This window comes from Gobius niger (genome assembly GCF_951799975.1).
Source record: "Gobius niger genome assembly, chromosome: 18".
Lineage (NCBI taxonomy): Eukaryota > Metazoa > Chordata > Actinopteri > Gobiiformes > Gobiidae > Gobius > Gobius niger.
The window spans coordinates 8,277,558-8,290,962 of NC_136869.1; the positions used below are offsets into that span (position 1 = coordinate 8,277,558).

Here is a 13,405-nt window from a genome sequence, read left to right on the forward strand (position 1 = left end):
GGTTAAATGTAAAAATCAATAAACATCAAAATTGACATTTCCTTGTGATATAAGTCAGAACAATGACCCGAAACAACAACTGCAAACTCATTCCATTGTTGTATTTGTGTAGGGCTGTGGTAAAGTCCAGAGAAATGCATGACTCCAACATAAAAACAAAGAAAAGAGAGAGGTATGAACTACAAATCCTTCCTGGACTCACTTTAAAGACTCCTGTTTGATGTGATTATTTTGGCTGTACAAATAAATAATTGTACAGATGATAAAGTTGTGAAAAGTGATCCTCTCACCGCTGAGCAGAGGCTGGTGTCGTCTGTACGTGGGCGGCAGAGGCCCCAGCCGCTCCTGCCTCTGGTTCAGGACTCGTGATAAGTGTCCCGTGTGACGCAGGCTGCCCACCGTCAGACTGTGCAAATACACAGGCTCCACGAAGTGACTCAGCAGCGCCCCCTGGAGGCCGAGGATGTTCCACCTGATGAGAGAGAGGACAGGGACAAAAAGTTAGAAGTCAGTGGACAAGTTGATGCAGGATCATATTCAGGTAAAACATACAGAGATTCGAAGAGGTGTTGCTTTCAAACCCATGGTAAATTGAAACACAATATAAAAGATAATTAGGGGCAGCACAGGGAGGGGAGAGTTCAGCTTCCTGACAGCCCAGTGGATGAACTTGTCCTTCAGTCGCTTGGTATTTCCCGCTAAGACCATCCTGTCTGCTCTGCCACAGGGAAGGTGGTTAAATGTGCCCTGTCCAAATCATTGTTGTTGAGCCCAAATCGATGGCTGAGGAACGTGCTTCTCTATGGTCCTCATGGCAGGGAGCGAACACTGCTGTAATACCACCCCCTTGTGGCCAGGGGCGACTCCAGAGACACTTTAGACCTCCCTGGAACGGCATAAAACCCTGGCGCCAAAGAGTTTTATTTTTCTAAATTTCGCTATGACCCATGTGACAACGCTGGAGTAGGTGAAATGTTTTTAGAGCCTGTCAATCAAGCTCTGGAGCTCTGCGGAGGCTCCGCCCTGGGTTTCCCGCCTTTTTGCCCTTTTAAGGAACAGGCTACATAGGAGGAGATAGAGCGGCCACGTAAGTTTCATAGATACTCGGGACCTTCACGATGAATGGGGCTGAATAGGTCATCATTTATCTCTAATTATTATATCTATGCCCTGAATACACCGGTCTAATGAGAAAACCACGGTCCAGCTTGATATCGAAAGAGCATTCGTTGGTCACTATGATATTAGACTTGGATATACGCTATTTAATCTCTTCTGTTTTATATCAGGCCACTTGTAGTTGCTGAAGTCTGGGGCGTCAAGCGCTTTGTTTACTTTAACATAACATTTTCTAACTTAAAGCCGCACTGCGTAACATTTTGGAGATGCTGTTGCCAACAATACAAAACATGCTCCTAAAGACTAGCTCGATCAAATAAAGAACAGATGAGGACCTGAATCGAGCAAACTTTCTACAGTTCAGCTTTACCCAAATCAAAAAGCTTCTTGGAAAAAGCAACAAAAGAGCAACTAAAGAACGACCAAAATGTGGCAGAAAACATGGCTAATATTAACCTGGCTAACGCCATGCTGCTGTGTGCGCTCGAATCATTTCGAACTGCACAAACAGCCTGGGGACCATGGCCGAAATTTTCGCCTGGATTTGGGAACCAATCACAGAACGAGGAGGGCTGGCAAGATGATGGCGCGCTGTTCGATATACGGAAGCTTGTAGTTTATTTACGGATTAAAAAAAAAAAAGTTTATTTATGGATCCAACATGACAGCAGCAGACACGATGGTATTTTTCGATCAAGCTTTAGACCATGTTCTAAATAATTTAGCTCAAAAGTTTACAGCGGGTACGTCATACGTCATCTCATACGATGATACGATTGGCTATGGCTATGTGCAGACGCATGATAGACTTTTTTTTTTTTCGTATCGCCCAATAAACGACTATGGATATCACTTGTGATTTTAGTCTGGCGTTAGCCAGGCTAGGCAAATATATGACAAAAAAGCAATAAAAAAAAACTTATGAAACACAACATAAGATCGACATAAAAAAAAGTAAAAATGAGTTTTCTGTATTGTTGCTCTTCAGTCGAGAAGCTTTTAGATTCTCTTTTTTGGCTGCCTTTAGTCTGCATCGTCATGGAAACGAGCTGTAGACGTCCCGCTCCCAGCAAAGTTACAGTGAGCTCTGAGATGAGCCGCTCACAGTTTGATATATTGAGCCAGATCTGGAGAACAGGAAAAGGAACTGAAGGTAGAGGACACATTTATATGCAGGGACTTACAAAAATGTAACCCCAACATCTCCCAAAAAATGCAATTTGATAACAAAGGCGGATAAAAGGCATTTGAACCGAGTGGATTAAGGAGGCAGGGGATGTCGGCAGCTGTGCAGAAGGACATCGAGTGAAGTGACCGACCAAATGATGTTTAAAAATCGAAAATGCAGCGATAGAGCTGAAAGAGGGGAGAGGGGGGAAGGGTGCCATGTTAGACCTGGACGGCTTTAGTGACAGGTAGAGACAATTTGATCATTATCTTGATGCGGGACGTGATGAATGCAACCTTCTGCTTTGGTCGTCAACAAGCTGAAAAATCGACACGGGAATTTCAACGTTTTTCACCCTGGTTTTCCCCAAAGAGCGCACTCAGAGGTCTCGGGATCTACATGCATTAAAGCCAACATTTGCATATGTGCGTTCAGCGGAGGCACTGGGTTAATGCACTGAACGGGACCACAGAGAGAGGGGTTTGTTTGGTAGGATTTGCAGGTGACATCAGAAATTAGCGACTCATGTTTCAATGTCACGTTCATGTGGTGCCCAGTTTGGAAAATGCACAGCTCGCTCGACTGGAGAAAATAACTGTGAACTCGGGCCAAAACGAGCTTCCAGACTTTAAGCTGTCGTTGTCCTCGGAGCAATGTAATCGAGAGAGAAATGGCCGACATTTATTCAAGCAAAAGGTATATAATTTTATAAAACCAACAAAGCAATGTTAGATTTTCAGATGCTAACACCAGATTTAATTAGCTAGCTCAGTGAAAGGCTCATAGGTGGTGCAAGACTGTTTATGTGCAGGAGGAAGAGGGAGGAGGAGCTGACCAGTGCAGGACACCATGCTCGGAAACAGGGATAAACCCAGGAGGTGCACCGTTTCAGAGGAGACTGAAGACACTACTCTGGTTTCTCCTTCCTACAATTGTACAATGACAAATAAAGCACTTACTGACTTACTTTATTCAATGACACTCACAGATAGGGCAGGCCGATTTTGGAAAAAGTATAATCACGCTTATTTTCCCCAAATTGATCGATCTCGATTTTCGATTCGATTTTATTTTTTCATAATAAACTAAATACATATTGCTGCTTCATAAAATTAGATACATATTTTATTCAAACTTCAGCTCAAACAAAAACAAATGCTTTCATCACGTCTCATTTAACACACAAAAGGCTTCCATTGTCTCGTCCAAACTCCCAAACCAGGCACTGTTTGTGCCAAAGAAATGACTGTAAACCTGTCGATTAGAAAATCCCATCATGATTATTGAGATTGCGATTTGGATTCATTTTCGATTAATTGCCCAGCCCTACTTACGGACAAAAAATGCACAACAACAGGGAACAATGTCACACATAACCCTAACCCTTTATTTTACACTACCTTGATACATTGTACTAAATTTAGTACAATGTGTGACAATCTGTAATCACTTGTACCTATGCAGTTCGTACACAATGCAATAATGTGTATTAGTACTTTGGAAGTACCTTTTGTAATAAGACATAAGAGCCTAAGGTTAGAGTTAGAGTTTGGGTCCTATGTCTTGTTACATTATGTGCCTCCAAACTACAAATACATGTTATTCCATCGTATTACATTGCATTAAATTTGGCAGGTACAATGTATCAAGGGTAAAATAAAATGTTAGCGATAAATGTTCTGTTTTGTGCTTGAGAAGACTGACTTTTGAGCACACGGGTTTTTGTCATCTGTGTCATCTTTAAAATTATGTAGTATTATGGCCAGAATATATACATTGTGGGCCAACCTGACCCCGTTTGTTTTGGAGGTCGGGGAAACCGGAGCACCCAGAGGAAAACCTAGGCAGACACAGGGAGAACATGCAAAACTCCACACGGGAAGGTCCCACTTGGGGAAACAACCTGGGACCGGACACGACTCTGCTGCTGCTCCACTTTTCAACGGGCTACTCATTTTGCACATGAGCAATCCTAACGTAAACATCATTAGGATTATAAAGAAAATCCTTTGTACTTGTACTGTAATCAGGGTGTACTTGCCCTAAGTTCCTGAATTACTCTGCGTTTTTTTATGTAGTCAAATAGTGCGGTGAAGGGTTGCGGACCTCGAGTGCACCTCCTCCAGGAGAATCCGAAAAGCCCTCACTGAAACTCCCCTCAGTTGTGTCCACAGAAAGTGCCGCCGCTCTCAAAGTGCTCCCCTGCCTCCCGATCCTCTGTCACACTCGTTTACCATTTACTTTTTATTTACTCACTCTCTCCACTCTGCGCCTTTTATCGCCCACGGTCCAGCTCGCACCGGGGCGGCCATATTTATTTTAGGATCTTTCCCGTACCTCCGTGACGGTGCGCTTGCGTGAGTTTTTTTATTTCTCTTTTCCTTTTTTAGTCTTTGCATATGGCTTCGTTCCTGTGCTAATATTTGATTTGAAGCCGACAGCTGGATTTAATTGAGGGGCCGTAATGGGGTTTTATATAACGATGATGTTCTAGATTTCCATTGCCGTTTTATGCAGATGATCACATTACTTTAATAGCCGAGCGTTTACGGACAGGAGGGAGGGGGAGCGAAGAGAGATGAATCCGGGCGCGCACAGGGCTAGGGCCAGATGGCTGTCTCTTCTTGCATGAGATTAGAAGATGTTGCTGATTCACGGTGTTGCATTCTGGGTAAATTAATATCTGGGGCTAAAGTTATTTCGGTTTCGGGCGGCGCGGCTCCTCCTTTATGAGCGGGAGAAGTTGGGGGACGCGCGGGGCAGCTGGCAGGTACGGCGGAGGCAATGGGGCCGTTTAAAGCGCCGGTGTTAATTGACTGTGACTCCGCTGAGTGATGATTAAGTTAGAATGAAAAACAAGATGCCGTTTTTTAACAGCGTAAAGGGGTAATTGAATATAGAACAGTGGTGTAAAGGCAATTATCCAAGTTCAGCAGAGCATCGCGCCGCTGATATCTTATATATGATAGGCGACAACAAGCCTGAATTATGAGTTTGGAAATTAAGATAATGACTAAAATCTGATTTATACAATGCAGGGTTTCTACAGGCGGCGGCAAGTCAGATTTAATGCTTTTTAATGACATAAAGCATGTAGGGAAGTTTGCATCACGGAGGGATGATTTTCATCATTGCCAAAACACAGAGGGCCAAACCTCACCATTGTAGTCTGAAGTGTTTGTTTTACATCTGTGGTTCTAAAGTGGTCCGGCTCCGAGACCCACCATTACCTTAAAGGAACTATACAGAGTCTAAAAAGGTTCCAGCCATGAGCCCAGACCTGTTCACCACAACTGCCTCTAAAATCCTGCACTGTCACTCAGAAAATTGCTGTCATGCACGAGCTGAATATAGAAGCTGCCGTTACACGTATGACCTGAGGTGGCAGTAGTGAGCATAAAATGACCAACTTGCATCTAGTCTCTTTAATGACAAGCTAAGACCCAAATATGTCATACCGCCTTTGTGACGCCCAATCCCGTCAGACCTTGGAAGCTAAGCAGGGAAGGGCCTGGTCAGTACTTGGATGGGAGACCGTTTAGTAACACCAGGAAGCCTAGCGAATGTAGTGAGTGAGTGAGTGGTGGTGGTCGGAGGGGCCGATGGCGCAGACTGGTTGCCTCGCTTCTGTCAGTCTACCCCAGGGCAGCTGTGGCTATAATAGTAGCTTACCACCACCGAGTATGGAGTGAATGAATAGTGCAATGTAAAGCGTCTTTGAGTGTCCAGAAAAGCGCTATATAAAACTGATGCATTATTATTATTATTAAATAAAACTAAAATTTGTCATATATTGTATAAAATATTGTATTTACCACACATTTTTTTTTAGAACAAGCCGTGGATTTGCTTTGAAATCTGAAATTATGATAAAAACAACCCAATAATATTTATTCGAACAGACTCCAGTGTGTTTATATTGAAAAAGAAAGTTCCCTATAGGCTCGCGGCCCACTGTTGAGTCCCGACCCACCAGCTGAGAATCACTGTCTTACGTTATATATGACCAAATAGGATGTTCTGCAATAAAAAAATACACTATAAAAAGTACTTCAACAGGTATTTGATCCCTTATTTGCATAATACTATTTCTCAAAATCATATTGGGGGCCAGAGGTTCAGTGCTAGAGGGCCGGACTTGGCCCCCGGGCCTGACGTTGCCCACCCCTGCATTATGTATCTGCTAATGTCAATATAGGTAGTCACATTTTAAGTTATTTCAACATTATTTTAGGTCAAAATCAAAGAATTCTTGGCTCAACCATGGATAAAGTTGCTGCATTTAACACATGCTCTTGCCTCAGTGTCATGAAGAAAATAAATTCCTTTAAGTCCATCGCAAATTTAGCCAATTACACAAACACATATACACATCTAAGCTTCACGATTTCGGGCCGTTTAAGGAAACACCCTCTTTTCAAAATCAGTAAACCCGGTCTGTGGGAGTGTGCGGCCCGGCGCGCTGACCTTGATCCATCTCCCCTCGACGCTCCGCTCGCTTTAACGACATCCACTGATCATTTACAGCCGAATAAAACGCGCACAGAGGAAGGGACGGGCCACGGCGCACAAAAAGGTGAACCTCCAGCTACAGCGGCGTCGCCTCCGCTTCCTCTGTCTGCAGCGTCACTCTATTTCTGTCGAGTAATTGCTTTCACCCCCTCGTTGTGACCTGGGTAGATTTAATCACAGCGTCCCTGCCCTGTCCGACTGAATCGAATTGGGCAAATGGAGCTGGACGGCGCCCGCCCACTTCCGAACCATATCGCAAGAAGACATGATCAGAGGGTCTTTCATCGGATTGAGATTTACCCATTTTGCATTTTGGTTTACAGCTCACTTTCTAGCAAAAACATCAGGCAAACTATGACATATGAATCAGTGATTTGTTGAGAATAGCAGAAGTGGAACAAAACTCCTGCTAAAACGAGCCCTTGTGTCCAGTGTCTGTGTCCAGAGGGGGAGGGTTCTGCTTACTGTCCGAAACTATTGATTTGGCGAGTTTTCTGAGATGTTTGGTTTAGGAGAGCAGAGGATTTGGGGCTATCCAGCGTTAAACAATACCAATAAAAAACCCTCTTGAATGAGATGAATTACTTAAAGGAACAGGCCACCATTTTTTCCATACTGAGATATGTTCTTACCTGAGCTTAGACAATTTGAGGTGTGCCTGTCTGGTCTTTGTGTGTGCCCTTAGTCACGCTCAAAGACCAAAGATGTTGTTAGCATTTGGCCTCTACCAACATATTCCTATAGCTCCAAACGGGGGTGAAGTTGGAAGTGGCCAAGCTCTTCCATTGGCACAAAGACCAGACAGGTACACATCAACTCATCTAAGCTCAGGCAAGAACATATCTCAGTATGTAAAAACGGCCTGTTCCTTTAAAATGGCTTTCCTTTAAAAGGTTCTTTATGTTGAATTTGAGTAAGCTTGAACTAATCTAAGATCAGGTAAAGATGTGGATGCAAATGGAACATGTGTAAATCCCCCTTGAAATCAAACACATTTACTTTTAAAATATGCATTTTTCACTTGAAATTATACACAATTATCCCATTGCCAATAAGAGGTTTTATCTGATCTAAGAAAAGACAAAATCTACTCACACTTTAGATTTAACCTCATAAACAGATTTATGTCATTTCTTCTTCAAGATGATTATTCCTTTCCCAGTGCTACTGGTATCAAAAACAGTTAACGAAACTAATATTTTTCTTTAGATACCAAGTTCTGATGCTTGTTGAGTCCGGCGGTGGCAAATTCAAATACAAATTCAAAACAAAGAGTTTTAATTGGAAGAAATGTACATTATTGTTCGCTTTTAAAGGATGGATGTCAAAATTAATGCTAAAATTAAGTATTTTCCTCCCCCTACATGTTCCAGCCCTGTCCTAAGGTTCAGAATGAGCTCAGACCTGTTCACCACAACTGCCTCTAAAATCCTGCACTGTCACTCAAAAAGGGGTCGGGTCTGAAGTGCCGTCATGCACGAGCTTAATATAGAGACTGCAGTTAAGCGTATGACCTGAGGTGGCAGTAGTGAGTATAAAAATGACCAACAATATCCAATATTTGTGGCATCAACCTGCTGGGAGTCTACATGTGGAAAGTAGCCCAGAGCTATAATCCCACATATTCACATTTGTTTAAATGTTCATTAAAATGCAAAATGTTCCACTTTGCTCAAAAACGCATCGTAGCTTAAACATGTGCAAAAGTTACGTTTTAGTCATGATTTATGGGATTTAGTTCTATTTTGTTTTGAGCTGGATTCATTTTTCTTAAACCTTGTTTGACAAAATTTCATATTTTAGAAAAACTTTATTGAAAAGTAATGTGTTGTGCATGTAGCAAATAAAAATATTGTTCTTCAAATGAATTAGACACATCTGACATTCATCCAAATCTGTTCTTTTATTCTATAAAACTGTAAAAAAGATGAGCTGAATTGGAGCCGGTTTCAAGGCGCTGCACCTCTGTCCGTCCCCATACCTTTCAGATGTTGTTGGAGGAAGAACATTTTTCATTTGTTCGGCACGTTAAACGTTTCGCTAAGTGAAATATTTGAATGGTTTAGTTGAAATTGCGTCGGAAAAACTGAATGTAAATTGAATCCATTGGTCAAGGTTGGAAAAAAAAAGAGAGTGGCTTGTTGTGATGACCTTCATAACACAAGCAAGACGTTTTAAGGAGGAAATGTGGGTTGTCACGCCATCTTCAATAGACTTCCTGCTTTTAGCCAGTTCTTCCTTGACCCTGATGAAAGCACAAGCTCATTTTGTTTGAATTTTGCCATGTTGATGCACCAAGCGTGTCTATTTTATAGTTGATGAAACTGTTTTGGGGGGAGAGAGCCCGAAAACTGAAATGCCACCGGGATTTAACAAACTCTTCTGATCTGGGGTTGTCGCAGTCGGTCAGGTCTAGGTTTCAGCAACACTATGAGCCCAAAGAATGAGATCAGATGAACATCCTGAATGACCAGGTTATTCCATCAATGGGTTTCTTCTTCCCTGATGGCACAGGCATATTCCAAGATGACAAAGCCAGGATTCATCGAGCTCACATTGTGAATGAGTGATTCAGGGAGATGGATTTGCCGTCACGAGTCCAGATCTTGACCTCTTAACCCACGCCTGAACAAAACACATTTTCTCCAGTTTGGTTTTACCCAAATCTAAAAACTTCTTGAAAAAAAAAAAAGCATAAAATAAAACGTGCCGGAAAAGCAACAAAATTGCAACATAACAGTGACAAAAACGTGGCAGAAACGAAAAAAAAAGCAAAGAAAATGAAAAGAAAAAAGGAAACAAATAAGTCATAAAATGCACTAAAAAGTCACAACAAATGTAAAAAAGTGATAAAATGTACAAAAAAGTGAAAAAAAATTAACACAAAAGTGACAAAAATGCAAAAAAAAAGTGACAAAAAATGTAAAAAAAAAGTGACCTGACCAAAAAAACTAACAAAAAGCAACAAAAAGGAGACGAAAACATGGAAAGTTCCAATTACTTTTGTAGGCCTTAGCTTTCAAATGAGACGTTTCACTGTTTACACTGCTTTCCAGTTGAGAAGTTTTTAGATTTGGGTAAAGCTGAACTGGAGATAATGCGCTCGGTTCCCACTGAGAATCTTTGGGATGTGCTGGAGAACATCAATCATCAATAACACTGGATCTTTTGATAGTGCAGGGATGCGAGTTGTTATTAAAGCTAAAGGCAAAAAAATATTAGAGCATGACACCTTTTTTGAATACTTTCTGAAAACCTTTGCTATAAATAAAATTAAATATGAACCAACATAATAAACATTGATCAAGACACGACCATAAGAAGAGCTGATGTGCAGTTTAAGGACAAAGGCACTAATTCATTACTGTGGGATTAGCTGTTCATATGAGGGGTCGATATCTGCGAACAGGCAGGTAAAGATTTCACATACAGCCTGGATTATGACTCCGACGCACAAACAGAGAACATGCACTAAACAAATGTCACCGATAGATCCACCTGCCGTCTGCGTCACGGCTCCGTAAGAACTTAAGCTTCTCCTTCAGTCCACATATGCCTGGGTTTTTAAATGTTCATGTACTAGATAAAGACTGAGACCTGTTATGGATTTGCAAAAATTAGAAGATAAAAAAAGTATGGTGTTTGAGGCCATGTTCAATGCTCAATTTGGATTTTACTTTTTTTGTAATGTTAAAGTTGTTGTGCGAAGCCAATGAGCAACAATGCATAGAACCTATTTGTTTTAAGAAGAGGGCAAGTTTCGGGGCTCTGTGACTTAACCCCTGCACCCTGTGTTAGAGCCTGTTTCAGAGCGTGGTGTCCTGCACTGGCTCTACCTTCTTCCTCCTGCAGCTCCCTCTGCTCCACAACAGGCTTTCACCATCTTCTAGGAAGAGTTAATCTGCTTTATTCTCCAGTGAACGACCATTAGCCAGAACTATAGTAGGGATAGAGGGCATGTTTATTTGGCAGGAACAGTGCACGTTAATGAACATACATGGGACTCATGCATGTAAACACGCCACACCGGATTGTAGCCTTGGGCTAATTTCCATCCGTTGTCCCACACTCACACTCTCATTCATCTTGGCCTATTGTACATGTTTTTAGTGGCAGGGGAAACCGGAGTACCCGTAGGAAACCCACTCAGACACAGGGAGAATATGCAAACTCCACACAGAATGGCCACGTCCAGGTGGGAATCGAACCCAGGACTTTCTAGCTATGAAGCACGAGCGCTAACCGCTGCGCCACCGTGCCGCCCCATGTGTGGCTTAGCTGTGAGTCTTGCTCGGATACCTCCTCGTTTGTCCCTTTTTTGTTTCCTGTAGCTCCACTTGTGACGCCTCCACTGTGCTGCAGCTGTGGAGGCTCTTGGTGCCTCTTCAGTGTTTCAGAAGAAGAAAGTTGTAGGTCTCAAATGTCTCTAGCTCATAAGCTGCTGTTTGTTTACTTTTAAAAAGCTGCTTTCTTCAGGACCATGAAAGACTCCCTGCAGTAAAAAAATCTTCAGAATCTCACAAAAACACGGCAAAGTCGTACAAAAAGATCCAGTCAAACAGTGTGGAACACAGAACCACAAATGCAGTTCACAGAACAACGCAGCTGTACCAAAAGAGAGGGAGGTTGCTGCTTGTTTACACGTCGCCATGACCCAATAAAAGGACTTAAAGCCTTAAAAATAATGTGTCAGGTTTGTGAATCCAATTACTAGCAAATAACGATCAGGGGAAACATTTGGACCTTTTCTTATGGGAAAATTTCCCATAAGAAAAGGTCCAAATGTTTCCCTTTAAAAAATAGTTTCTCTCCTTAATGTTAAATGTTTTTCTCTTTGATCTGGCAAGTGTTGTTGCAAAGTAGACTTGGGAAATTTCTCCCATTTGGTGCGTTCAACATATGGAAATGCATCCCGATGGGTTGTACTATAAAGCTGAATTATGAGGATGGATAAACATGTCCAATTTCAGCCTCTGTTGTTGACAATGACACCGTTCCCTTCGGCAAAACACTGAACACTTGCCTCGTGATTGAGATGGTGAGATTGAGCGAAACTGTTGGTAGAAACATGTTCTCATCAATGACAAGGTTTTCTGTAACGCTGTAATGTTTTCAATGCATCAATACAATATTCCTATTTATATGTTAATACCACATTCAGGAGAAACAAGCGACACAGGCTGGTAGCATTAGCAAAACATGGATGTGTCATTATGCTCAGTGACCATAAAAACGTTTCTCCAAATGGTCAGAACTTAGATTTGCTGCGAGAACAAACAATACACCACAAAGCATGGCTTGGGAAAGTTACTAAGAAAACCAGATTTACTCCAGATTTGTCTCGATTTAGAGACAAATTTAGACCTTCTACACTGACCTTGTGATCTTGTCAGTGCAGGACATGGTGATGAGCTGCTCCCCCTGTAGCACCCCGTCCCAGGTCTGGACCGGGCCTCTGCTTCGGACCGGCACCGTCCCCTCTCCGGACTCGATCTTCGTCCTCAGGTGACTGCGCTGCTTCCTCACCAGGTGTCGGCTGCTGTGCACTGACAAAAACAACAATAGTTAGTTCACTCTGCAACAGCACAAACTACAATCACACTGACCGACTGACTGACTGATATGAGGCTTTGATATTAGCGCAGGGCTAATTGTACACCTCATTTGATAGAAGCCATGGATCAGGGGTAGTTTGATTATTGGAGGGACATCGTCAAAACGTCAAGGGCCGAACCTCCTAGTAAACTGCCTGCATTGCACATCACATATGACCAAATGAGATGTTTTGCCTTGAGATTTACGTATTTCCACATTATAGGCCTGGCGTTGCCTGCTCTATATTACACCAAACCCATCTGCAATTTTCAACTTCACTGATTTTAATGAGGGATTGTTTTATTACTGTTTTGGTAGGTTTAGTTTGGTAAGTTTCAAATATTTACATGGCATCTTTCTGTTGCCAGAAGGCTTTTTATATTGCAGTATGTTAGACCTCACAGCTTGCTAATAATTCATTAGCATTTAAATGTTTCGTATTATATATTTTTGCTTTAAGATGCACAGTACCCCCTGGTTGTAGTAATTCCTTTTGCCTCTCTATGACAGTAAAACACGTGAGAAAGGCAGGATAGACATTGGCCATCTTGTGACTGGCCAGCGAGGCTAACCCCTATAGCAACCAATGCAAAACCAGGAGCAAAAATATTCATTGATGAGATACACTCATTCTTTGTGATTGGTTTATTACTTCTAGATCGAGATATCTCAGTCAGGATGTAATTTCTTTGAAATGTCTCTTTTTTGTCGTGTTGTTTTAGCTTTGTTTTCTCCATCCAGGGGTAATAGCATTTATTGTGCCACTGTCCCATGTTCAATAAACATTTGTCAGGTCGTATTAAAAAGTACATAAATTCTGTTTTAAAGTAGAACATGAATGTTAGATTTGATATAAATAGAACTGAATGATTTGAAGTGTTTGACAGAGGAAAATCCATGAACAAATGAAGCTAAAGTCTGTGCATCCTATGCAAGTGGAAAAACATTTGAAAACACAACACAAACGTCATTTTCTAGTCAGATATGACATAAGGTCGGTCACAATGATCA

General features: G+C 41.9%; 1 protein-coding gene across 1 annotated transcript in view; it reads right to left on the reverse strand.

Annotated features, from left to right (window-relative positions):
• adarb2 (adenosine deaminase RNA specific B2 (inactive)) overlaps positions 1 to 13,405 on the reverse strand; it is a 330,090-nt gene that overhangs the window by 12,849 nt on the left and 303,836 nt on the right. Inside the window, exons 8-9 of the mRNA XM_079576581.1 lie at positions 12,177 to 12,345; positions 291 to 472 (exon numbers count right to left, since the gene is read on the reverse strand). Of these exons, the coding sequence (XP_079432707.1) occupies positions 291 to 472; positions 12,177 to 12,345 (351 nt within the window). The remainder of the gene's footprint in view (positions 1 to 290; positions 473 to 12,176; positions 12,346 to 13,405) is intronic.